Consider the following 26,689-nt stretch of genomic DNA (forward strand, 5'->3'; position numbering starts at 1 on the left):
TCACAGCTGTTCAGGTACTTCTGCTAATATACAGTCTGATTTAATCTATGCTTAATACTACATTTGGGAGGAAATGTGAGACCAACTTTAAATAGGAGTTTGCATTTCCCAGATTGAGAAATGAACTTTTTACTGCACCTCCTCAAAGAAACATCCTCGTGCTCGGGCTGTTGAGTAGTAGGGTGAAGGACGCACTTCCCGCTGTCGATTTCCACACGGACATCCAGCTCAAAGTCGATGTTTCTTTCCGTCGTTGGGCCACTGAAGCTGCGGTTGGCAGGAGTGCCTGGCCAGCGCTCACTGAACAACTGACTCACAGCAGAAAAGCCCGAGGACTTTCTCTGAGACGTTTGGCTGAGAATCAGGGAGGACAGCACCGTTTAGTGAATGCTGAAAATTGAAAAGCTTTTCTTTTTTAGACAAAAAAGAAATTAATGGCGCTTTCTTTTCCTAACTGTCATAACAAGTACGCCTGCACTGACAAACGCAATAAACTCACACAGGCCTTCGATAGCTCTGCTGTCTGTCATGCTCGAAGTCGTCCTTGTCCGAGTCTTCCGAGGAGGAAGAGGACAGGTCATCGCGCCTTATGTCGTCATGCTGGAAGGGAAGTGTGGGTGAGAAGACAGCAGGGGTGGCGGGGGCACTGAAAACTGAGTGATGACCATCGACAACAGATAGGGGATGGAGATGGAGGTGATGAGGATGGGATGAATCGTCAATGGAGACTGTCGACAGGTCCCCCTCTGACTCCTCAGGGAACTTTAGAAAAGGACAAAAGGTCAAACTCACACAGGAAATGGTTTAATGTCTGTCTAAATTTGTTCCTACGTGGAGACATCGATCCAGGGAATCTGAGAGCTGGAGCTGATGTCTTCAGCAGAAATCCACCCAAAAAAGGAAGTAGTGTTCTGTAGACTGGACCTTATTAATTAGTTTAACTGATCAGTTCTGAAATTTGTGTTTACTCCTCAAATCAAATTTAATCTTTTACTTCTGCAGGTCCAGAGGCAGAACACTACTGCCTGCAACGGTTCACCGAGGAGCTCAGAGGTCATGCACTTTCTGTGAAGAGGAATGACAGCTTGAAACAAAGGAAGAAGATGAGGATGAGTAGATGACATACCCCGTCTCAAGATGGTGACAACAGAAAAATGCCCAAGAAAGTGTAGAAGTATCCTTATGACAGCCAGGGACAAAGCCCATTTGTGTAGGGTCAACAGATCCCAAACACACTGACAGAGGTGAGCATCAGTTAAATTAGAAATAATCCATCTGCGACACAAATACTCCTTATAGGACAATATAGAGTTTTATATGAATGTGGTATTGATTTATTGAGCAAGTCTTGTTCTTTCATCAAAGAGTTAGAGATTACTATAATTTTTTAATTAATATCAGGATTATTGTTATCAATTTCACCGTTAATGATTTTATTGAAAAAAAAAAAAAGAGAAAGATTTACACTCACCAAGAAAATAACACAACTGCACAACAGATTCATCACCATTCAGTTACAGTGCTGAGCAAATAAACCCAACGAAAGCTCCTTTGGGAGATTAAATAACTCATGTCATCAAAGGAATTTTGATTACGCTATTGACGAATATTTTAAGTGGCTACAGGTTGCTTGGCAACTACATAATAAGGTCACCATTTCATTATAAGACTTCAATCTCTTGGTTTTGTTAAAATTAAGTAAAAATAAATGATTTTTTTTTAAATAAAATCATCTTTTATGATGGATTATGTGACGTTCACACATGCCTGTGACCACCTGTTTAACCCTAAAATTTCACTTGGACTTTTTAAAAAAAATTGTTAATAAGTAATTAAAACAGTCGGGTAGGGGGAGGGAACTTTCTTGTGGCTTCTGAAGAGAGAGGATTGTCTGAAAAAGGTTTGGGAGCCACAGTTATGAAAGTTGTTTGCAGTTTATGTTTGCAGTCACGCCCGCAAATAATAAGCAAGTTTTCTTATATAGTTATTATTCTCCTCAACACACATGACTGCCGTCTTCACAGTATGAGCCACAAATGCCGCTTCAGGGATGTGGGGTTAAAGAGAATGGATTCTTTTCCCCAGAATGTCTGAGTTATTATTTGTGATTGTGGCATTTTAAAAGGTAAACTGGTGACTTTATATTAAACGTATTATTTATTTTATCCTCGTGAAGTTTTTGGTATTGTTGGGGGCGATTAAGGACCTGCTGTTGTGACAAACAAAAGCCGACAGACTGTGACTCAGTGGCCACCCATGCATAGTTGTTAGAAATCACTCAATATACTAAGGTTAAAAAAAAGAAAAAAGCTGCTGGATTATTTTATGCAGTTTCAAGACAGGATGAGTGTGTGTGGGGTGTGAAACTATAATTCATTAAGCAGCAATTCAACTGTAAAGTGTTTTTATTCTGCAAACAATTGATTTTCTGAGAACTTTCTTGGGTTGAGGTCATTCTAAATAAAAGCAGGGATGAATTGCTGACTCTCACACTCAGCAGCTAAGGGAATAGTACAGTGGGGCAAAAAAGTATTTAGTCAGCCACCGATTGTGCAAGTTCCCCCACTTAAAATGATGACAGAGGTCAGTAATTTGCACCAGAGGTACACTTCAACTGTGAGAGACAGAATGTGGAAAAAAAAAATCCATGAATCCACATGGTAGGATTTGTAAAGAATTTATTCGTAAATCAGGGTGGAAAATAAGTATTTGGTCAATAACAAAAATACAACTCAATACTTTGTAACATAACCTTTGTTGGCAATAACAGAGGTCAAATGTTTACTATAGGTCTTTACCAGGTTTGCACACACAGTAGCTGGTATTTTGGCCCATTCCTCCATGCAGATCTTCTCGAGAGCAGTGATGTTTTGGGGCTGTCGCCGAGCAACACGGACTTTCAACTCCCGCCACAGATTTTCTATGGGGTTGAGGTCTGGAGACTGGCTAGGCCACTCCAGGACTTTCAAATGCTTCTTAAGGAGCCACTCCTTTGTTGCCCGGGCGGTGTGTTTTGGATCATTGTCATGTTGCAAGACCCAGCCTCGTTTCATCTTCAAAGTTCTCACTGATGGAAGGAGGTTTTGGCTCAAAATCTCACGATACATGGCCCCATTCATTCAGTCCTTAACACGGATCAGTCGTCCTGTCCCCTTGGCAGAAAAACAGCCCCATAGCATGATGTTTCCACCCCCATGCTTCACAGTAGGTATGGTGTTCTTGGGATGCAACTCAGTATTCTTCTTCCTCCAAACACGACGAGTTGAGTTTATACCAAAAAGTTCTACTTTGGTTTCATCTGACCACATGACATTCTCCCAATCCTCTGCTGTATCATCCATGTGCTCTCTGGCAAACTTCAGACGGGCCTGGACATGCACTGGCTTCAGCAGCGGAACACGTCTGGCACTGCGGGATTTGATTCCCTGCCGTTGTAGTGTGTTACTGATGGTGACCTTTGTTACTTTGGTCCCTGCTCTCTGCAGGTCATTCACCAGGTCCCCCCGTGTGGTTCTGGGATCTTTGCTCACCGTTCTCATGATCATTTTGACCCCACGGGATGAGATCTTGCGTGGAGCCCCAGATCGAGGGAGATTATCAGTGGTCTTGTATGTCTTCCATTTTCTGATGATTGCTCCCACAGTTGATTTTTTCACACCAAGCTGCTTGCCTATTGTAGATTCACTCTTCCCAGTCTGGTGCAGGTCTACAATACTTTTCCTGGTGTCCTTCGAAAGCTCTTTGGTCTTGGCCATGGCGGAGTTTGGAGTCTGACTGTTTGAGGCTGTGGACAGGTGTCTTTTATACAGATGATGAGTTCAAACAGGTGCCATTCATACAGGTAACGAGTGGGGGACAGAAAAGCTTCTTACAGAAGACGTTACAGGTCTGTGAGAGCCAGAGATTTTCCTTGTTTGAGGTGACCAAATACTTATTTTCCACCCTAATTTACGAATAAATTCTTTACAAATCCTACCATGTGGATTCATGGATTTTTTTTTTCACATTCTGTCTCTCACAGTTGAAGTGTACCTCTGGTGCAAATTACTGACCTCTGTCATCATTTTAAGTGGGGGAACTTGCACAATCGGTGGCTGACTAAATACTTTTTTGCCCCACTGTAGGTTTTATTATAAATCCGGATGATCCTCATGCACCAGTAATAAATCAAAATCTAACTTATTATGCAAATGAATGTCTACTGCATATAGCCGAAAGTTCCCGTCTTATCATCCTGTTTTGATTTTGCATATTCAAAATCCTGTCAGCACTGTCAAGGTAATCACAGAGGAGAGAAGGAAACAGAAGTTTTTGATCAGCGTTGGTTATGTATTTTCATTTTTTAAATTTTATTCTTGGACCATATACCTTGAATATATCTCCTGGACTGACAGGTGCAGACTCCAAAGCCTGATTATTAATCTTTAATTGGACAGAAGAGTTATTTTTAAAACAAGAGTTCATCCCTCTGTTTCTACTGCAACATACTGTACAAATCAGCTGTAACAGAGATCAGTTATGGTAACAAACAAACATGTAAATGATGGATGAGATGCAGATGATCGCATATAAAATTGCACAAAACTAAAAAAACAAAAAACAGAATATTGATTTGTTTGGAAATGCTTTAATTTATAAATAAATCAATTAAGAGGTACAATGCAATCTATTAATGTGCTACAGCAATGGATATCTGACACATGAAGAAGGCAGGCTTACCGTGTCCTGGATGTTGAAGGTGACCCGTGGTGCCGGAGAGGACACGTCCACACGGATATCTGGGAAATCTGCATCCACATCTCCGATTCTGGAACTGAAGCCAACATTGTGAGGATCTCATTTTTATTTGATTTTGTTTTAGAACATATGGCATTTAATCAGCCAACACTTGTCAAAGCCCGGCCTGTTATTAGTACGATTCATTTCAAGTCATTGTTGAGCATTTGTTGACCCCTCCAGAGTAAATATTTTTCTCCTGTGAAAGGTCTGAACTGCCTGAATATCAATACTACATTAATCCTGAGATAATCTGCATAATTACTATAAACAAAATGCAATGAGCACTTCCTCTTCACTACATTCTAATTTGTGAGTCACTCTGTCCCTCTTTGTCAGCAAGATAATGGGAAAATGTTTGAAAAACATAATGGCAGCAGCAGCAGCAGCAGCAGCAGAGAAGTGAGACAGAGGTCACATGGTCCTGTTTGTTTACAGTGAAGCTCCCTTAATGGTGTCATTTCTATGATAATCTGATACCAGGGAAGGTGCCTCCTGCTGCCCTTCTTTGTTACCTTTGTCTGTCCATCCTTTTTAGAGGTGGCCGGCCTGCTGCCGCTGAGATGCTTTTGGAGCGGTTGTAGCTTGGTTTGTAGCCAAGACCCCACTTATCCTTTAGAGAGGCCGCCTGGGAAAGAACAAACACAGCTACAAACGGGTCCATAAAAGGATAAACATGACTAACACCCTAGCATGATTTCATGCTATTTTAAGTTAAGGTGCTGTGGCGAATGCACTTCTACTCGGGGAAGGTAAAGAGACGGGGGATTCACCCTCATGCTGGAGCGACGCAGCTTCTTTCTGACATCTCTCCTGATGTCTTTGACGGCCACAGACTCCAGCTGTTGATAGCGCTGAATCTCCTGATTGATGGTTCCTTCGCTGGCCCCCAGTTTCCTGCGTTCGTAAGAAGAGGACACGGCTAGTCACTTAGTTGTTGCAACTCTTTAAACAGAACAGTTACAAAAAGCTGGAGTCTTACTTGAGGTCATCGATGACTTTGGCTTGCTCATTCAGTTCTCGGATGTCAATGACCCTTTTTGTGAACTTCCTCCCACGAGCATCAATTATCTGGTTTCCTGACACCATGGGCCTTCTGGGGTCAACCGCCTCCTGTTGCACCAAAGCAGGAAACCAAACACACATGGAAACACACAGATGTGGTTAAACTGACTGACAACTGTGACAAACTTTCTGATCAACAGATTGTGCAATAAGAATCCATCGTCCCGATGTCCCAGTTTCTGATTAAAAGGTGCATTTTTGTGATTCAATCATTAGAAGTTTATCTGTAGAATTATCCACACACCAGGAGCCATGTCACAAATAAGAGACACCACCACCACCACCACAACTCCTAGTGAAAGAAGGAAACAAAGCTTTATTGCCAAAGGGAATTATGGGCCACTAATCTACTTCTTTTCACCCATCATTGAAGCTTAATGAGGAGGGCAGTGGAAGCAAATAACACAGCTCAGAATTTTGGAATCCACAGCCTTCATCACTTAAGTGCAAGTGCCTGAAATGTGACCTTGTAAGTGATTCAACCAGCCTGGAGAAAAGTTTAACACTGCGGGCGGCTACATACACAAGCCCAGGAGAGGGGTCTTTGGGTTCTGCCACTGCCTGGTAGGCAAGGAGATGCACAGTTTAAGTAGTCGATGGGGACAGATATGCTCTGAGGCCTGGGGCTGAGGCCCAGGATGTGGTTTACCAGACGCTTCCTTAAGGTCAGCCGAGGGCTGAACTCTGGAGTCTGTAAATAACAGCAGGGACAGGTGAATGGAAAGGTGGAACAGCCTGGGTCAGACTTTGCCTTCTGAAGCTTTTTTTTTTTTTTAAATGCAAGCCAGGTAGGATTTGTTCAAACGGACTGATGCATTATTAAAGGAATAGTTCAACATTTTAGAAATCCACAAACACTATCCTGTCGACAGCACGATGAGAAGATATCGTAGAGCTTACCTGTGACACCACAATGAACAGCAGCTGGTTAGCTTAGTGAAGGAGAATATAGGCAGTCCTAAAGAACCCAAACTAACACATTTTATCAGTTTGTTTAATCTGTGCAAAAACCAAAGAGGAGAAAAAACAGCAATTTGCTGTTTTACTGAGGGGTTACGTGCCTGGGTGTTTCTTAGCTGGGAGCTGTGACCTCAATCTTGTGAGGCTGCTGGAAATCAGCAGAAACTCATAACAGCCCCCCAGACAACCCAAACCAATTTGTTTTAGAGGCAGCTTTAGTTATCAACACATTCCCTGTTTTCAGTCTTTGCATCAAACTAAGGTAACAGCTGCTGCTGTTATCTAATTTACATACACCACAGTGGTACTTATCTTCTCATATTACCAGCTGCAAAATAAGAGAATAGATGCATTTCCCTAAATGTTGAACTTCTTCTTCTGAACCTGCAATACTGACTGGCAGTAAACTCAACAGCTGAATATTCCCACTTCAGTTTAGAGTTTTTCTTTTCACAACTTTCAACACTGGAAATATATATTTTTAGATATTTCTTGAGAACTTTCTAACTTCTAAAGGAGACCATCTGATCTGACTGATGCAACAGCTGCTCGGGTCTCGTTAAAGTCAGGCTGTGAAAGAACGACTGAATCCAGCTGTGGCGGAAATACACAATTACTCTTTAGCAATCTTCCGAATTCAAACTAAACTGTAATAAAAAACGAACTGAGCGGTGTCTGACCATGTGCGTGGTGGGTGACATGGAGTCGGTTTCGTCCTCATCTGAAAGGTCTGCCATGTTCACAGAGTTCAGATCGGCGATGTCGTCTATGTCCTCCTCGCCCGTCAGGGACGTCAGCGTGTTGCCCAGAGCGTTGAGGCGCTTGCCGATATTGGGGTCCATGTGAACGGCGATTCCACACATCTTCCAAAGCACATTGAGAGTCCAGGTACCAGCGCTGCTGCTTTCTGTTTTGGTGAAAAGGAAGCCAGGAGTGAGAGGGAAAACAGTGGATGATGTTGGGAAAATTAATGCAATAAATAATAAAATTTTCCATACAGTCTCAATATCATTGTGCAGCTCTAGGGTGTGATCTATATTTAATAGACCAGAGCACAGTTAAAAGAACTTGCCTGCAGAGGGCTGCCCTGTAGTCCTGGAACACACTTCATATGTACCGTCAGGGACTACACCTGCACACAAGTACATACAAACAAATATCTTTCATGATCTCTATAGAGACACACTGACAGTCTTCTTCTACCCACTAGCTCACAAATCAAATGTGAACGGGCTCACACAGTACAGAATTTGTATTTGAAATGGCTTTCTGCAACACTTAGATAAAAACATTTGCATAAACTGTGTCACTCACAAGCATTCATGACGATGTCTCCCCGGACTTCAGGCTTCCAGTCGTCCCAGGAGGTCTCGAAGCCCTCGGCAAAGCGGATGCAGAAATTTTTGAAGTGTCCTTTACTCACCAGGGACTCGGAGGAGCAGGCGGTGATCAGTGTGCTCTCGATGGTCAGGACCAGCGCAGAGCCCGTGTCAAAATCTATGCTGTGATTGGCCTGGTGGAATGGCAGGGAGAAAGGTTACTCTGGCCTCAAGGGAGAGAGGAGAAGGGGGGAGAGTACAAGGAAAGGCAAACCACCTCCATTTGTTTGGAAAAGGAAGCGTTGGCAACACTTCATTCTGTACAGCTGTCATCAACTTAACCAAATATTAAGAACAATAGCACAATGGCAAATTATTGCACATTAAAGGGGATTTGCTATGCTTATTTCCAGCTCTAAACATTTTAGCTTGGACTCTAGATTATACATGATTCACGGTACAAAACAAATAATCCTTTTTACATCTTTCTGGCCTCTGTATAGTCTGTCTCCACACACAAGCTGGTTTAACACCCTTTGCACCGTCTCTTTAATGCATCTTTATTCTTATGGCCTAAAACTCACCAACGGAAGGTTTGAATGGCAGGTGAAAGAGTGGAGCCAGAACTGTGTATCGTAAAGACTGGGCATCATAAAGATCCAAAAGGTCTGAAACTTTTTTGTTTGTTATTTTAGCATGTTTAATATTCAAGTCCACCTGAAAATAAGTCAAAAGCTTAACAAGACAGGTCCACTTTAAAACCTTCGAGGGAACAAGTTTAAGTGCTACTGACATAAATCTATCTCTGAGTGAAGTGTTACCAAGCTCTTCAGTACATTTCAAGTTCAAATGCAGAAAATCAGTGATTAAAGAAGAAAAAACAAACAAACAGAAACCCACACATCCAAATTACATGAATTTGATTAACCTGACATTAGTCCCAGAATAGCAGTCTGATCATTATCATTAGGAAAATACATATATCTGTATCTGAACTATTTACTAGCCCATTTCAATCAGCTGGATGAAAATAATCAGACCACAATTTTGGGGCAGCTATTACAAGATCCCAGATATAAGCCAATGCAAAATACCACATGCATACAAGCGTAGAGAGAGCCCACCATGTGCAACACTGCACCTAACTATATTCTTAATCTAGTCTCGCATATAGAAACGTACATAACTTAAAAGCACTCACATAATCAATACTCTGGATACCAACAGGCATAACTTTTATTATGAAAACACACCTCAAACACCAGCCTGAGCTTCACTACTTGTTATGCCGCCGTTAGAGAAGCTTTTTTTTTTTTTAAACCACAAAGCACCTATGATGCAGTATACTGCAGTGTGACAGGTTTTATAGAAGAGCGTCACTCAGTATCAGTCAACACCTCACACCAAGCCATCCCAAGAGATGTAATAAACTTTTGGTTACTTTTCGTGCATTTCTTTGCTGGCCTGCTGAAGAGCTGGCCCCAGCTTCAGAGTTTGTGCCCTCCGTAACTGGTTCTTGTCCTCTCTATGGAAATAAGTGTAACATAACTGTCTGCATCTGAAATCTTTCCAATCCTAGCATGCAAAGTAGAATAAGGATAATTCAAACTATGATGAATGAGTACAGTAAAATATAGGACACACTTCCAAAAAAAAGAGAAAGAAAAAAAAAAAAAAAAAAAAAAAAAAATAGGACACCCAATATGCACATGCACATGTTGACTTAAAGTAACTGTGAGGAAGCCTGTCTGTTGGGACTGTATACAGATTTACAGCAATTGTTGAGGAGGCACTGACATAAGATCTGATAAGAGTAGCTCAACATCACTGAACAGTTCTTAAGGCTGTTAGTTTGGCATCAGTCTCACATGCCTGCAGACTGGTTGGTGTTGAGCTGGAAATCTCCCGAAGCCAGGGAAAAATGTGGATTGTCTAACCAGTTAGCAAGTGTTTTTGCTGCAAGTTGCTGGCTGCTGCTTGGTGGAATCAGCAGCCTTCAAAGTAAAGACAGTGTCTTATGACTGTAACCAACATGTTTCAACATAAACTAGTTTTACTTTGAAGGCAAGCAGTCTGCATTTCCAGTTTACCTACTGCTACACTAGGTGAGTGAGTATTTGCAGACATAGGAAATCAATGTCTTCCAAAACTTGTAGTAGTTGAAAACTACTGCAGATTGTGGCATCTACTAGCGATCAGTATACTAGTAGATTCATCAGTACATTCAAATTTGGATGATCTGAAAAAAGCAGCAGTGATGGAAGCAAGCCATAGAGCCACAAGCAGAGCACCTTGTTGGGGATTTTTGTTTTTTATAACTTTTCAAAGTGTGTATTTCAAGTCAGCATATATTAAAACTTTTACAAAACAAAATAAGTTGTGCACTTTATATCCTAAACCGAACTTAAAAATATATAAGATTATTTATAAGAAAACAATCTAACGCTCAAAGGGACTGACCAATGACACTTGGGAGACTCAGTCATAGCATATTACCTGAGATGTGTTGGTAATTGGCAGGCAAATACCCAGGTCATTGACTGTCAGTTGCAGAAAGAGGGTGCTGAATGCCTGGGCGGAGGTCTGTTGAATGCCTGGCAGCTTATCCACCACTTCTTTTGTGGCCACGTGAATGTCCTTGTTGAGGGCCATACGCTGCTCATTCCAGTTGTCATATGCAGCTTTGTAGTTTAGCCAGAAGAGCACAGCTGCAGAAGAGCACAGTGGTGGGATGAATAAACATTAAATAAGATCTAACATGTCATTTAAGTAATTTATATCAAATTTTGAGATGCTAAAGAACCAAAAACTCCAAATATGGATCTAAATAAGGAAAATCTGTTTTTCCCAGAGCTTAAATAAAATCACACACCCATCCCACTTTACCCACCAGTGTTGGAATTGGCATCAAAGTGTGAAATAATGTTACACAGTATAAAAACATTAAAACCTATACTTTATACTGTTGATTGTTCAGTGTTACCCAACAACATTAATAGGAACAGAAAGTCTTTCTCCAGTAATGTCACCTAAATATGTCAGCTACATGTCTGAGTCTTATTAAACCAGACTAAGTAAGACTGACGGAGTCATCTTAACAGACAGACATGTTTCTAAAATTTCTACAAAGTGTTTGATGGGTCAGATTATTCAGACACACTAACAATGAATAATGTATAATGGGAGTTTGACAAAATGTTAACAGAAGCTGAAGTTCAGCAGGTGCTTCCAGCTGTAGATGTTTTGAGTTTATTACATTAACTGCAACATCAGTTAGTAGCAGCAACTTTTAAACACATGGAAAAGAAGCAAAAACGTAATCACTTGGAACAAATTATCCCAGACAGGTTTGATAAGGATCCAACAACACATTACATTGTGTTCTTTCCTCACATAGTCACAGCTTTTAAGCTGTCACATCCATTTACTAAACTTTATTACACGTGTACACACACACACACACACACTTTCATAAAGGACATGCCCACTCTAATTACCAAAGTAACTTTAACAATAAAGCTGCCACGTTAAGAAAAGTCTGACTTCAAGGATAACGTATCACCCGCTGTACTGCATTGTACATAATGAGGCTTCTGATCCTGCTTCAGTCAAGAAAGCTGTGAGAAACTTTGAACGTCAGAAAAATCATCACCTTTAAACACAGATTAAATATCATGCAGCCCATGTTTTAAAAGACCTATACACCAAAGATAGAAAAAAAAAGGAATCCTAACCTCTGTCGAATGCCACGGGCTGAGCGAAAACCACTGGCCTGTTGAGGGTGATGAGAACAGCCTCTTTGTCAGTGGATCCACTGATTTCCTCCTGCAGAGCATTCCGCAGACCAATCCGAGTTTGGAAGTATGCCACTTGGTGGAAATCCGAGCCAGCTTCTTCATACACCTTTAAAGTGAAAGTGAGAAAAGGAATCAAATAGTCATCTATTATCGTAGGATCTACTGTACAATATAAAGCGTCTTGAGGCGACTGTTGTTGTGATTTAGTGCTATATAAATAAAATTGAATTGAATTGAATTGACTTCATCTGATACGATAAAGCACGGGATGAACGGGACCTGTTAAGAAGTGAGGATTCTGTGTCTGTATGCTGAGTAAGACGAACTGCTTGAGAATACGTGCAGGATTTCATTTGTACCTGGTGCTTGACAATCTGTCCAAGGGCTAGGTTGAGGTCAACTTGACATTTTCCAAAGAGTTTCAGGTAACTGCTGCTGCCTCCAGCCTGAGCCTTGCACTGGATTCTGTTGGACAGCTCGAGCTCAATCAGGCCCGTCTCAAAGCGCACGGCTCGCATGGAGGGAGTGGTTGCTGTCATCTGGATTCCCTGTGAACACGAAGACAACAATAAAATCTCCACAGAGAAAACTTGAACTGGTTTCATCCCTTCAAAACAACACAAAGCTTCTCCCAAAGAGAATAATTTTGCATTTCTGAAACAAACTGAACATCAGATACCTTGAACCTGAGGCTGAGAGAATAAAGCAGGATTTTGGGTTTGTCTGCATCTGTTGAGGTGTCGTGCTCATTCCAGAGTGGGATGGGTTGTTCTCCTCCTGGCAGAACAGAACACACACACACCTTACAGGTCACACACAAGCTGGATAAAACATAGCTGAATTGTGGCAATGTGGACCGGAGGCAGATGTGCAAGTATTAATCTGCTGTAGTCTTCAATTGCAGCTTTTCCTCTTTAATGTGCGCCTCCGTTATTCTTTTCTCTAAAATGGCAAAAAAAAAAAAAAAAAAAACTACCACTACTACTATCAAGCTTGGTGAGCTTAACAAAATACTATCAATAATGTGGAAATAAACAAGGGTGGATTTGTAGCAGTGCATCGGGCATTGATATTTGAGGAAAAACGATTTTTTAGCAACTTAAGCAGCAGCTGTAGGATACAGAATGCTGTGGGGAAAAGCCAGATGTCTGAGATTAGATTAACTTTATTGATCCAAGAGGAAAGCTCGGCTGCTGCAGCAGCACATAGAGGATACAGTACTGTAACGTGTTTGTGATTCTGGTAAGTCTCTAAAAATGTAAAAGATAATAATTAGAATAATAATGAAAAACCAGAAGGTTTACGTTACATTACCTGACACTTTCTGAATGACCTCGTTCACTTCCTTCATGAAAACCTTCTGCAGAAAGACCAGGTGGTTGAGCAGGTCTGTGGTCAGGTTGTGCTCAAAAGAGCCAATCTGTGCACGAGAGAGGACAGTGAACACAAAGATCAGTTAGATGTTACAAATAACAAAACTTTAAAGATTTAAAATGCAGATTGTAAATCAACAGGCCTTTACTTAAAGCACCTGCTGCTATAACTTTTTTACCTCAGCTACACATCGCAGGTAGTTGCCCTGCAGGTAGTTTCCTTGTTTTGCTGGGAAGTCGTCTGGTGCCCAGCCCTGGTCTGAGTGACTATCGTGATCCTCCATGATGTACTCTCCCGACATTGTAACCGGCGGCAGCGTGAGGCTGGCTGATGGCGACATAGTGTGCTGGGACATGTCCACCGGGGACACTTTTGATTGGAAGCAAAGTTTGTGGTTCGGCAACTCAAACGTGAAACTGGTTTGTGCTCCTAAAGACAAGTTGGTGAGAGAAGGAATATCATGACTCATTAACCTCAGCAAATTGGTACAAAAGGCTGGGAGGAAAACGATTATTTTAAATAAATATTGCAGAAGTTTGTATCAGATATATTTTCACACACCCGTCATGCCGTGGCTCTTCATGCGGCCCATCTTGTACTCTGCTTTCAGTGATGGGAGCAGGGCTGCGCCAATGGTGATGCCATCCATCATGGCGCTGAACTTGAGGACAATGGGCTTCTTCTCCAGGCCTTCGGGAAGCTGAGGGAACTCGTTGGCCTCGACAGGGGTCTGGTTGATGCTGGATGCTTTGTCAGAGGGTTGCGGGGTGGGGGTGTCCTCCCTATTAGGAGGTTGGCTGTTAAAAAACATAAAAACAATTACTCATGAGGTCAGGATTGCATGACTTTCTACTTTAGCCGCAACTTTGGCTTTTAAAGTATTACATAGCCTTAATCCCACTTACATCCATCAACTTCTTTACCGCCTTTTAAATCCCTTCTTAAACGTTCTTTTACTGCGAGCCGTTAATGAATGTTTGCTATGTGTTTATAAATGCCGCCTTGTTCCCCAATACCGTGTTTGATTCTTTTTATAATCTCCTCTTGTTAATATTTCTGTTTTTCTTTCAGATGATTTAATTACTTCCATAGGATGAGACTTTGTTCAAAAGTGGAATACTGATAGAGTTTATGTTTATTATTATGTGTGCTGTGTTGTCAGGAGGGTGGCTGGCTGTGTGGGTTTCCTCCCACAGTCAGAAATGTCCATGTTAATTAAACTGATGATTCTAAATTGGCCGCCAGTGTGTGGGTAGATACAGTGCTTAAGTAGAAAGTAAAGTGTTTTATAAATGTGTGTGGAAATCACTGATTGGTCAGTGAGACTAGAAAAGTGCTACATAGTTACATGTTCAAGCGATGATGTAATATGTTAATGTCTGGACTGGATTTGGGAAGCAGCGCCTCCGATTTATCCACCCAGCCTTATGAGGTAAACTGCGTTGAAGGAAGCTGCACATGGAAAAGTCACTGCTAATGCTTTGATTCAGTTATGTGTGTGTTATTTTTCACAACTCTGCAGATACTGACTTCCATTCCAGCGAAAATCAAATTATAGACAAGTTCTTTAATACCCAAAGCACACCTACAACTCTATAAATATATTAACATAATTCAGCATATTACCATGGAAACAGACCACACACAGGTTTTAAAGGCGGGCGACAGTGTGGACCTGCTGTAGTAACGTGTCTGTTTAGTAGACATTACGAACTGAATGAGTAAACATTACACTTCAGAGACAGCACGTGTTGGATGGTGGATTCATTTATGGTTTCAAGTTGAGCACATTTTGAAATTGATTACTTTGAAGTGGGGAGGAAAAAAAAGCTGTGAGAAAAGCTGAATAGGTGAAGCAGACGTACGCATTAGAAGGCTGGCGGATGAGGTCGGAGATTTGCTTGGAGAGCTGATGGGAGCTGCGGACCATCATACTGTGCAGCGTAGCCGGGTGTTGGGGAATGTTGATCATGATGGCCCCCACTTTGAAGACAGCAGCGTTGTTGGTCTTCAGACCCCGCTGGGCGCTGTACAAGGCCTGAGACTTGGCGATGTTGCATTTGACCACCGTTCTGTAAACACAGAGGAAGCCGGAATAAGCAGCGGAGCAAAAAAAACTCAATCATAGAGAAGACGTAGACTTATGAATGAAGGTGGGGTTAGACACCAAACAGTGAAACACCATGCAAATTCAGGACTGCAATTATTTGTGTGTGCATTTTTGGTTTTTGTTTTTTTTAGGGACGTAATGAGCGGTTATGGTAGTGACGCTATGAATGAATAACAAAGAATGTACGGTCTGCAAGCCTGGCTGGCTCAGCTAAAGGAAAATGATATCGTGTCGACTAAATATTAATAGACTGCAGATTTTTATCAGATTGATGACATTAGAAGAGAACATGGATGCTGTAAACAAATACAAGAAAGTTGAATAGATAATGAGACACCATTTTTTGGCTTCAGCGTCTCAAATATTTAGTTTTTCTGCTTCTCACTGGTACAAAGAGATACTGCACTGACTCGCTTTTATTTTTCTGACATTTTATAAGAAAAAAAGTGAGATGAGAAAGAAATCAGATGATTTTATGTTTTGGGGAAGAAGAAAAAAAGTCAGCAACAATAATCCACAGGTGGCAGTTGCTTCATTTACACAAACTTAATGGGGACAGATCATTGTAAATGCTCACTGAAAACAGATGTGGTAAACAGATGACTGAAACAAATGATGGATGTACATTTAAGGAAGTTATGCTTTTGGTTTAATGAGTCCCCTAAAATGCAGCATAAACATACAGAAACTCTTGTTTAGCAGTGCTGGTGGGAGATGTTGGGAAATCCTCCAGTCTAGGCAAGTAGTTGGAAGAGAAAGCAAATTAAAAAGAAGAAGAAGAAGAAGAAAGTGTAAAATAATTTGAGAAACTTGAAGGTCAGAGCAATTTTTCACATTAAATGTACTGTTAAAATGTTTTAGAAGTTCAGACGTTATTTATGATAAGGCTCTGGATTAACAAAGCAGTTAAAACACAAAGATGAGCTCAGGCAGCTCAGAGAACCACAGCTGAACATACTCGTAATTAAACTGCATCTAGGAGGCAACACTAAAACAACAACTTCTGACAAGCCACTGATATGTCAGACACCATTGTTTTGTTTTACTTCTGCACTGGGACCTGCTGTCTTCGCACACTGTTTTTGCTTGAGTCAAAAGGACAAGAGCCAAAATAAGCAATCACAGTAACAACTCGAGAATGCTACTGTCTTGGCCACATAAATTTAAAAACAGGCAGAGTGTGCAGGTACATTATGGAAACAGTATTAGGTCTCAGTTTTATTTTCACAGTGGGAGGATTTCTTAAGTAAGCCATCTATTTATGTAATAAACTGAATCAAAACAGTGTGGAGACACACTGGCCTGTCTAAAAGCATAAATACAAGGCTTGCAACCTGATTAGGTTGGCTACCTTTTGAGGAAATTGCTTGCAGTAAAAAGAAAACATAATAAAATTAACTGGCTGGACAGGAGCCTGTAAATAGTTCTCACTGAGCACTAACACAACCATGTTTTAGAGGGCTTTTAAAGGTGTTTATGGAGTTTATACTTAAACACTCAATCAACTGTTTTGATAAGAGTACATTTTGCAAAAGTTGTTCACTTTACAAAATTGTGATTAAGAATTTAAAAAAACGACACATTTTTAAAGAAAACATTCAAACTAATAGAAAAGAAAAACACTACCACCTGCTGAATTATTAAAAAAGAAAAAAAAAAAACATTACAATGAGAGAGAGTGAGGATCAATACAGTTAAGATCAGACAGGAACAAAGCACTTCGATTAAAACGCTTGGTTTCTTTTTAAATAGCTGCTAAAATATTTAATCGACAGGCTGAACAGAAGGAGAGTTTGCACGTACTGAATGTCAGGAGTTATCCCCTCCAGCAGAACGATGTTTACCCCTCCTATGTGAGCCGATGCGCACGTCTCTGTCATTTTCTGGTGCAGAATATCTGCAGGCACAACAACACCAAAAAAGAGATCAGATCAAACAAACCAAACTTCTACTGACCAGGAACTTCCCTTTTTTTGCACACCTGCATCGATCTACTTTGGGACTTTCTAAAGTTTCATATCGGATCTTTCCTACCATAAAAAAAGATGGAAAAAATCATTATCTCTGTCAAAATCCCTGCCTAACCTTTCATCTTCTCCTTCAGGGTGAAACTTCCATGTATCTTCTTCAGTTCTGCTTCCATGGTCAGCCCGCCGATGTCCGCCTCCAGGTGTGTGCGGTTCACCATGCCGATGCCGAACACGATGAGCGTGACGTGCTGAGGCTCGGAGCTCACAAGGCTGCGTCGCCTTCCACCCGCACCGGGAGGCTTGCTGGGCGTGTTGGGGTCCTGCTGCTCATTCTCAAATATCACTTTACAGAACGGCTCTGAGGTGTGACGTCCCGTCTCTGTGAATTTAGATTTACACGTTACATTAAAAACTGCTTCTGTACTTTCACTTATAAAATCGGTGATGACAGATGCACCACTTTTTTTTTTTTTTTTATTAAATTGGGAAAGTTTATCCTCCCACTCCGAAGGAATGGTCACTACTTCATAGCCTCCTCTGTTACAGCAGTAAAATATTCTAGTAGGATAAACTGAAATAGGCGTGTCACAAACAGGAGAAATGAATGAAAAGGTGTTTATAAAACAGTGATCATGAAGGAAGTCAGTCAGATTTGCAGAGCATAGTGTGCAGATTATAAGACAGTAACAACCTCTAAAAATAAAGCGAAGAGTAAAGCATAATGAAAAAGACACAGTTAAGCTAAACAACTGAAATGTGGAATTGGATGTGTGCTGGAAGCTTTTTTCCACCTGAAAGGCAGTTCTCCGGGGAGCTTTTCTCCAGGATGCCAGTGGGATCGGAGATGAGGGAGTAGAAGTTGAGCAGCTTGTACATGTTCTGCCAACATTCTGCTGATGGCTCGCTCTGCTCTGACACTGTGATGGAGTCCGAGTCATCCATCTGGATCGCCATGTGGTCGGCCACGTCACGGGACCCTTTCCGTGACACCTGAGGGCATTACGCAATATTCCAGATTATGAAACAGAAAGTAGACGTGCCACAATATGCATCGTGGGGCTGAAGGGTAAATAAACAGGCCTGCTGACTCATTCCTTATTTTATTACCCCGTTGTTTACTCTGACAGTATAGTTATGATGCAGTAAGCTGTCACGACAGAGCCACTTAATGAAAGCTAAAAACAGACACTTGTGAAATAAGTGTCAGGGAGGTGACTCAGTTATTTCAGGAGAGTTCCCCAAGAGTGGAAAATACTTCAAATGTATCTCATACATCATTTACTTTAATAAAAATCTCATTTAAAAAGTGCTTAGTGCCTCAAACTTCAAAGCTCATATTCCAACTTCTGAAACAAAAGAACTTTCACCAAGTCAAACATGTTTGCAAGAAGATTTCTAAAGTTAAAAACTTTTTTGTTTTTTTGAAAACAAAAAAATATTTCTTACTGAAACATCACAGATGTGTTTAAGATACTACTGTCTGTTCTGAGAAAATCCTATAATCTTCTGGCTCCCTCTAGGGTTTGTGTGGAGGAAATGTCAGCTGCTGAGTGAATTTAGTGATTCTACTGGTCTGGACAGGTGCGCCTCACAGAGCCGTTGAAAAGGCACAAGAGGTTTTCATTTAATTTCATCACAACCATTTACAGTTACTGCGCAAAGTCTTCATTATGTTTGGCTCCTCAAAATATACACATTACTTTCTATCCATTGTGTCCCATCCCATCCCATCTTGTCCTGTCATGATCATCGTTACCTTGGAGGTGCGTCTTTCTGAGCGTCCGAGGGAGCTGCGTCCTCTCGGTTCCCTTCTTCCCAGCGTGTCCATGCCTGATGGAGGTCCGTTTGGAGGTAAACCACCAGCATTTGCGGCTCCCCCTCCTGATCCTCCACCCACTCCTCTCTTGCTCTTCAGAGTCTGGGTTCCGCTGCGGCCCGCCCCATTCAGGCTTCCACGGGAGCTGCGGCTGAAGTCCGACGACCTGAAGTGGCGATACGGCCGGGCCTTGAAGGTGGGTGTCGGGGAGGCCGAGCCGGCGGTGTAGCGGCTCAGCTTGATGTCGGTCTGCGTGGCCTTGATATCATCGATCATGGTGCTGAACTGGTGGATGAGGCGCACCAGGGCCATGTCGACGCGCTGGCTGATGGCCTGGCAGGCTGTAGTGAAGTCACAGTGGAATGTATTGTAGTGGCGGCGGTTGAGGTCGTGGAAGGAGAGCGGGGCTGCGGTGGGGCCCTGAGGAGCGCTGGTTGACTTCTCCATCACCACGGCATTCACACTGAAAGTCTCAATCAGCAACGCTGGCTTGAACTCAAGGGGAGGCAGGTTCACCATGCCTTGCCTTAATATAGAAGAAGCACAAAGGGTTAGCAGATAATTTCATTAAGAGAAGAAACCAAGGAAAAAGGCTTCAAAAAGCCAAAAAGCAGGGATGGGTAATGCAACATGTGCCTGTCGTGTTTTAGGACAGTTTTACCTCCTGGATCGCTTGTTTTTGCGCTCCTTGGTGGTATCAGAGTCGGCAATGTCTGCTCTGAGGCACTCGAGGTTGCCGGAAAAAGACAGGTGCTCTCCAAAATACATCTTATAGCTAAGCGGAGTGGTATCTTGGGCCTGGATGCCTGTGTAGCTCAGTAAAGGCTTAAAAACAACCTGAGGGGATGAAAACAGACGATCAACGCACAGAAAAGAAGATATTTTTGTAGACACTTAACTAAAAGCTTTCTATCCGTCTGACATCTGCGTATGAAATTAAAATAAAACGGTGAAATAAGGAAATGGAAAGCCCAATGAATGCCGAACGGTATGAGACAGGTGACATTTATATTAACACAGAATGATTCCTTATCAACAGACCCGCTCGATATTCAGCTTTTTCTAACTCGATAAACAAATCGGACTAATTGCAAATCAGTGTGAATTAGCTTTTATCTGCTTTAACGGCATCAACATAAAAAAGCCTAATTTAAAAACCAATTTCTGAACCAGTTCTAAAACTTATCAGTGAGCAGCAGATATCACACAAACTACCTGACTAATTCATGTCTAATTATAAAGTGTAAAAACAGATTTAGAGACAAACCTGAGCATCAGCCAGCTGAACAGCAGCTGGACACTGGTTCCCCTCTTCAATGTCGGCCATGTCGTCCTGGCTCGTGCTGTGCTGGGAATGCTGGGAGTGGGTCCCATCGAGGGTGTTCTGGTCACTGGACAGCACTGTGTTGAAATCTGAGGCCGAAGGGATGGTGGGCAGGTTACACGTCCCACCTGAGGGTGTTTAGCGCAGGTTTAGGATCCACGTGGATTAAGAAAAGCCGGCACACGTACAAGCAGCAGTGAGAGAGCAGAGCACTTTACCACTCCAGCTCCTCATAAAAAACATGTTGGAAAGAATTACACAGACAGCAAGAGAGAACGTTAAGTGGAACTTTACAGCCATTTAATGCACAATTTGCATCTGTAAACAGCCACATCACACTTACTTAATTTGTTTGTGAGAAACTGCTGCAGCTAATTTGCTGTGCTGTCATTGGCTCACACTTGGGTGATTACATAACGACGAACTTAATCATCTTTGGCACAAATCCGATCATTACACACTTACAAATGTATCCACAATTGCGAAGGTAACAAATGTTTTTCAGTCATTTGCATGGCTGATTCCAAGTAATAAACTGCTATTAAGAGAGAGTGAAACAAAATGCAGAGTGCTGCAGTTTGTAGCTTAGAAGATGAGTGGGAGTACAGGGTAACAGAGCGAGGGATAGAGCGGTGTTGTGAGGAATAAGAGAAATTTCAGGTCACTAAACTGAGAGTGTGTTTTGCAGGAAAGTACCAGTGAGGAAACAACATGAGCTTTTCTTACACAGCTTCACGCTGAGAGAGGCTAACAGGCTACCACATGACTTGAGGTGTATAGACTTCAAGACTCACAAAACAAAAAGGAGTCCTAGTACCACATAAAAATAGAATAGTAATAATAATCCTTTAATTGTCCCACAAGGAGAAATTTGGTCTTTGCAATGTGAAGGTTTTGAAAATACCTGAAATAGCACCAGTGGTACAGGTAAAAAGACAAGACACACTGGGGGCAAAGCGTCTGTCTGTATCTTATATATAACTGTTATACGGGTTCATCTTGGCACACCTGGATTACAGCCCCTTATCTACCCGAACAGAGGCATCGTTACATCCTTCCTCAGTAAAAATCTTTACTCCGGCTCCTACTACATCCATCAGAGGACGCTTTTTAGTCGCATCACTGACATTTCAGTCCTACATGTGTTCTGCACTTTGAGACAATGATGAATTCACACTGACCAAGTGGATGTTGCATGCCCAGGCAGCATTTTAATCTAAACCACACAGAGCATTTCCAGTAGTGAGAACACTTGACTTGGATATCTGTTGTGTACTACATGTAAGAAATGGCAACAGGGGCCTGGGCCCCGCCTTGTTTTTCTGATACGATCCAGAATTCAGGTGTGAGAACCGTTTGAGAGGCTTATAAGAACAAGACTAAACACAAGAAGAGACTAGCATGATGAATTTAAATTAATCACTCTAATTGGTGGGAATTCACAACTTTGGAGAGGCAAGAGACAGTAAAGCCTGATGGAGTTTTTAAGAGAACAACGACTCGTACATATAAGATCATGGAGGCCATGTCTTCCACCCTCATCCAAATATAGGTCACATCTGGCTTAAAAAAACTAAAAGACAAAACAAAACAAACAAAAAAACAAACAGCCAGAAATTCAGAGCTGAGGCTTCAGAAACTGTGTAGAGCCTTTTCTCATTTCATTTTAGTCTCCAATAGCATGCCATACTTTTGTAAAACAAACTGGTTTCTGTCTTTTTTTTTTTTTACGAATTTTGCAGACTTTTGTGCTAATTTTGCAAATCGTGCAAACCAAAAAGGGGATGCAATTTCCAATTTTCTTTCATTGCAATAAATCAAAAATATCTCTCTAGTATATATGAAGGTGGTCTGGATGGCTAACAAACTAATGGGGGGAAAATCACAAACTAGCTGCTAGTCAGCTAATTAGTTCAACAACACCATCAGCACAGCACTCAGTGACTACTTAGCCCTGACCTCCTTCTGGACTGTTATCTGGCAGCGGTTGGTACTGGTAGCAGGGGTTGACAGAAGAACCCAGTGAGGCTACTGAAACAACATTACAGAAAACTTTGAACTGTTACCGCAAGAGTGAATGTGTTAATAATTGTTTTATCTATTCCAATATCATCATAACAAAAATGCATAAAATAGAGCATTATATAGCAAAACAAAATCATCCTCTATTAAGCTCATTGTGTCTCACCTGTCTGTAGACTGTTGTGCTGGGAGCGGTTGACCGGAGACTCCTGGACTCCAGCCCCCGTCTTGTTGCTCACAGCGTTGGACATCCAGTTGTAAAAGCTGACAGAGGAGGGCTCCGACAGCAGCGGGTGCTCAGTCAGCATGTCTGTCCCTAAACAAGGAGAGATTGAGAGTATATTGCATCACGGAACAGACTACAAAAACCTCAACATTACACTTGGATTGACTGCTGTTCATGCACAATTCATCTTTTACAGTCAGCACGTGGATAATGCGTATAAGGAGGTGTTTCCACAATGTTCCCACTTTCACACCTTAAAAACATATTCTAATCTATTTTTTACAGCTTTTATTTCTCATCTTTGTCCTTCTTGGGTTTAAGTGAAAATCTCTCTCTCTCTACATATTTGTTCACAGTGAGCTGGTGGCGGATTTAAGAGCACGCCGCAGTTTATTCATTACTGACATTGCTGAACAGCAGAGGTCACTGTTGGAACAGAAATGCAACTAGATTGTTTGAAGCTGTGATGAAAATCAAGTTCAAGCTAATGATCGACTTTTACCAGAACCTTCCCCATACTGCAGTTAGCAGCGGTACAACAAAATAGCAGTCGAGTGCGAGCACCTGTGCGAGTGAGCGAGCTGCTCTTGGTTGCGGTGGCGGCAGACGGCTCGTTCCTCTGGGGCGTGCCCTCCAGCAGATTGTGCAGACTCCGAAAGCTGCCCGTCAGGTTGCTCAGAAGGCTCTCCTTCCTGGGGCTGTCCTTGGCTGGCAGGCCTGCGCGGCTCACATGGGCGGGTGAGTCAGCTGCTGTGTCACCGCTGGTGTAGCTCAGCGACTGGTAGGGATGCGAACCCTGGGTATGACAAATGTACAGATTGCTGAGAGGAGTTTGTGTTCACACTATATAATTTTTTCCTCAAGCTGCCAGAGCCCGTTCTAGTTCAGCGACAGGTGGGATAAACTTCGTCTGGCAACATTATGAACATGGCTGAACCTAAAGCTGAGGTAATACTTTTTAGACAAAAGAGCCGAGTTGTCTAAAAAAGAAAAAAAATACTGTATAAACACATCACACTTTAATTTAGGAGAGAGGAAAATGTCACCTCGTCACTCAGTGTTAAGCTCTAATCCCTCCTGGCTTTCCAAAAGCAGAATCACCTTCATACCACAGTCAAGACAGCACAATCAGTCTGCAGTGGAGAGCTACTACCTTTGCAAAGTGTTTATGTAAACCAGACTATCATTATGCAACCTTGGGTTTTGAAATGTCAGAAAAAATAAAACCAAAAAACAATGACTCTCTTCAGAGAGTCATTGAATCTCTCACGACAACCTAAAATTCCTCATTTCATCCAACCGACAATCCAAACGTGTGAAATCCACAATCTCTGAAGATTTTTTTCATTACAAGAAAGTACGTCCATCAGTTGTGCATCGTCCATCTTTACAGCCTGCTTTGTATACGAATGCATGACATAAAACCGAAACTCATACCTTTATTCTGAGCACAGACTCGTTGTGTGTATGCGACTTGGAAAGTTTCCTCATGATCTCCACTCCGCTCACAGGACCAGAGTTGGCTTCCTTCGGTGGGGGGCGGCTGCATGCTACCTCCAGCAACATCGTGTGTTCACTCACTGTGGCTTAAAAATAACAACACAAAATAAAACTCTGAAAAAAAAAATCCTTTAAAGAGGTTGAACAGTCTGTCACTCAACCCCAGAGCTCCTTTCAGCAAACTAGTGGTATCAGTCTATAACACATCTTTGCAAACACTGACAAAGTAAAGGTCAAGAGTTTCACAGCCCATCTGTGGCAACAGATGGGTGCCTCACAATATTATTAGCACTGTGAAAGCTGTAGTTTCCCACCTGCATCGAATTCAAATTCAGCTCCATCCGCGCTGGTGTCACTCTGCAGAGCAGCTCCATTGTCCAGTCCCAAAATTGTGTCACCCTGGTTCTGCTGAGGCTCCTTGGGTTTGGTAAGCTGGTTGGGCCTCATCAGACCAATAGCCTTGAAACCCTGAGTTACCACGATGAATTTCATCCACTGCCTGGCCAATGCTACCAAACCTTTCTTTAGAGTGACCAGGGCTGGAACCCCATCATTCTGGGGTAAAAGGAGAGGAGAGATCAGCGCCACTGTTTCACACTCACAACAGATTCATTTAAATAATGCAGAGAAGACAAGAGAAAAGAGACGTTTGAGGCTACACTACACATGATCATGTTATGATCCTGCAGCAGTGCAACAGAAGAGAAGGGCTCGTACTAACCATAGTAGCTTCCTCTATGACGGAGTAGTCAGCTTGTTGCAGGTAGCGGTGCAGGATGTTACAAAGCATGCAGGAGGGGTTCTCGTGGAGGTAGCGGGCTCGTTTGGTCACGCGGTTGTACTTGCTCCTGATCGGGATGTGGATGCTCTTTTTCTGTTGGGGATTGAGAAATAAATAAATAAATAAATAAAAGCATCTGTTGCTGGGAATTATAACTGTTTTAAATGTTTTTTCCATTATATTAAGCTCACTTAAGAAAATGTTTTGAAATAGCAATTCAACCAGGAGACCCTATACTCCTGATGTATACACATATGTGCTCCTAACCTCCAGAGCCTCGGTCATGATGCAGCCCATGACTGCACAAACACGTAGCGTGCCCTCCATGTCCAGTTTCCGAAGTGACGATTTGAGCTGGTCAATGGGAACCAACCAGGCGCCAATGGCAGGTGTGGCTGTGCTGAGAAGATTCAACTGCCTATAAACACACACAGACACAACAGTCACCTTAATAACCACTGCTCATTACAACCAAAAATATAATCAGACTTCTGCAAAGTTTATAGGTTAAAAGGCACTGCATTTAAATTAATATGCCTGCAACTGCAAGTGGTTAAGAATTGCTTTGTTTCTTTATTTTCTAGTGCAGATGCCAAGCACAGTAGGCTAAATAATGAGGAAATTCACAACTCAACTTAAAACTAAAAGAGAATGACTAATCAGTTTATCGTGCTTCAGACAGACGATGATGAAAAGTGGCTGACGTAAAGAAAAGAGCTGGTGTGATTTTAATACAGCTTTTCTGTACAGTGTATAGTCATACAGGCATCACAGAGCCCTACCTGGAGATGGCCTGTGAGGCGGACCGCACATTGGTGGGAGCAGCAAAACTGAACCAGATCTCTCTAATGGTCAGTTTCATGCTGCTGGAGTCAGGCGGTGGGGGCATGAGAGGAAGGTCTTTCTTCAGGTCGTCTGATTCGACCCCTTCGTCCTGCAGAGCAGAAGTGAAGAGGATTTAACAGGAGGTAATGGATTTATGGCTCTCCTCCATGTAGAGCTCCATTTCCTATCACAGATCATTTTTCAGATTCAATAAAATGTATGCAAGGTTGTTGTATCTTTTTTTCTCGTGGGTGAGAAATAAGTTTGACTTTTTTTTTTTGCACATATCTGAACATTAATTTTATTGTTTTAACTTTCATGTGAGCAAAACAAATCTGAATCAGACTGTTGTCCATTAAAGACAGCAGAGCTTTTGCACTTTTTTATGACACTGTTAGCTTGTTGCCTAGTTGTTCAGGATAAATTCTATAGTGATGATACATATCCTGCGAGGAATATGGAAATGAACACTTATCTGACTTTGATTCGGAGCATTAAAATGATTCTGACTGAAATCTATTTTCAGAAATAAAGCCCCTGTGAGGAACCTGCACAGTGCTCCACTCCCTCTTCATCAAGAGCGTGGGGGACAAACTGTAGATACATGTTTTTCACAGCATTTGTTTGTTCCTGCGAGTCTTCCATAAGAAACGGTGCAACAGGATCCTACTGTTTGCTTTTTTTGGTTTATTTTTTTGCCAGATCGGAGCTGATGGCACTGCAAAACAGTGTTTGATTCTGAAGCAAAGTCAGACTGATGCGTTTTTTGCCAGCTTCACTCGCTTTTCGGTCCTCGGGCTGTTTCATGCTTCTGCAGAAAAATT

The 26,689-nt window shown here is 42.0% G+C and overlaps 1 protein-coding gene across 9 annotated transcripts in view; it reads right to left on the reverse strand.

Moving 5' to 3' along the window:
• Window positions 1-26,689, reverse strand: part of bltp1 (bridge-like lipid transfer protein family member 1) — a 79,930-nt gene that overhangs the window by 18,631 nt on the left and 34,610 nt on the right. For 2 of the 9 annotated variants that reach the window (XM_085391731.1, XM_085391727.1), the window contains exons 39-71: window positions 25,823-25,974; window positions 25,308-25,458; window positions 24,981-25,133; window positions 24,574-24,814; window positions 24,197-24,345; window positions 23,324-23,555; window positions 22,700-22,849; window positions 20,455-20,639; window positions 19,849-20,024; window positions 19,128-19,713; window positions 18,163-18,361; window positions 17,487-17,750; window positions 17,205-17,298; window positions 15,157-15,363; window positions 13,853-14,088; window positions 13,470-13,720; window positions 13,232-13,337; window positions 12,597-12,694; window positions 12,277-12,465; window positions 11,855-12,023; window positions 10,617-10,828; window positions 9,562-9,645; window positions 8,116-8,314; window positions 7,874-7,933; window positions 7,482-7,708; window positions 6,365-6,532; window positions 5,759-5,889; window positions 5,550-5,673; window positions 5,292-5,404; window positions 4,720-4,813; window positions 4,369-4,422; window positions 500-762; window positions 139-354 (exon numbers count right to left, since the gene is read on the reverse strand). In XM_085391731.1, the coding sequence (XP_085247857.1) occupies window positions 139-354; window positions 500-762; window positions 4,369-4,422; window positions 4,720-4,813; window positions 5,292-5,404; window positions 5,550-5,673; window positions 5,759-5,889; window positions 6,365-6,532; window positions 7,482-7,708; window positions 7,874-7,933; window positions 8,116-8,314; window positions 9,562-9,645; window positions 10,617-10,828; window positions 11,855-12,023; window positions 12,277-12,465; window positions 12,597-12,694; window positions 13,232-13,337; window positions 13,470-13,720; window positions 13,853-14,088; window positions 15,157-15,363; window positions 17,205-17,298; window positions 17,487-17,750; window positions 18,163-18,361; window positions 19,128-19,713; window positions 19,849-20,024; window positions 20,455-20,639; window positions 22,700-22,849; window positions 23,324-23,555; window positions 24,197-24,345; window positions 24,574-24,814; window positions 24,981-25,133; window positions 25,308-25,458; window positions 25,823-25,974 (5,933 nt within the window). The remainder of the gene's footprint in view (window positions 1-138; window positions 355-499; window positions 763-4,368; window positions 4,423-4,719; window positions 4,814-5,291; window positions 5,405-5,549; window positions 5,674-5,758; window positions 5,890-6,364; window positions 6,533-7,481; window positions 7,709-7,873; window positions 7,934-8,115; window positions 8,315-9,561; window positions 9,646-10,616; window positions 10,829-11,854; window positions 12,024-12,276; window positions 12,466-12,596; window positions 12,695-13,231; window positions 13,338-13,469; window positions 13,721-13,852; window positions 14,089-15,156; window positions 15,364-17,204; window positions 17,299-17,486; window positions 17,751-18,162; window positions 18,362-19,127; window positions 19,714-19,848; window positions 20,025-20,454; window positions 20,640-22,699; window positions 22,850-23,323; window positions 23,556-24,196; window positions 24,346-24,573; window positions 24,815-24,980; window positions 25,134-25,307; window positions 25,459-25,822; window positions 25,975-26,689) is intronic. The other 7 variants (XM_085391728.1, XM_085391730.1, XM_085391732.1 and 4 more) reach the window with 7 other exon arrangements.

This window comes from Rhamphochromis longiceps, linkage group LG19, assembly GCF_057381845.1.
Source record: "Rhamphochromis longiceps isolate RC_006_pf linkage group LG19, R_longiceps_female_GT1.1, whole genome shotgun sequence".
In the NCBI taxonomy this organism is placed as follows: domain Eukaryota; kingdom Metazoa; phylum Chordata; class Actinopteri; order Cichliformes; family Cichlidae; genus Rhamphochromis; species Rhamphochromis longiceps.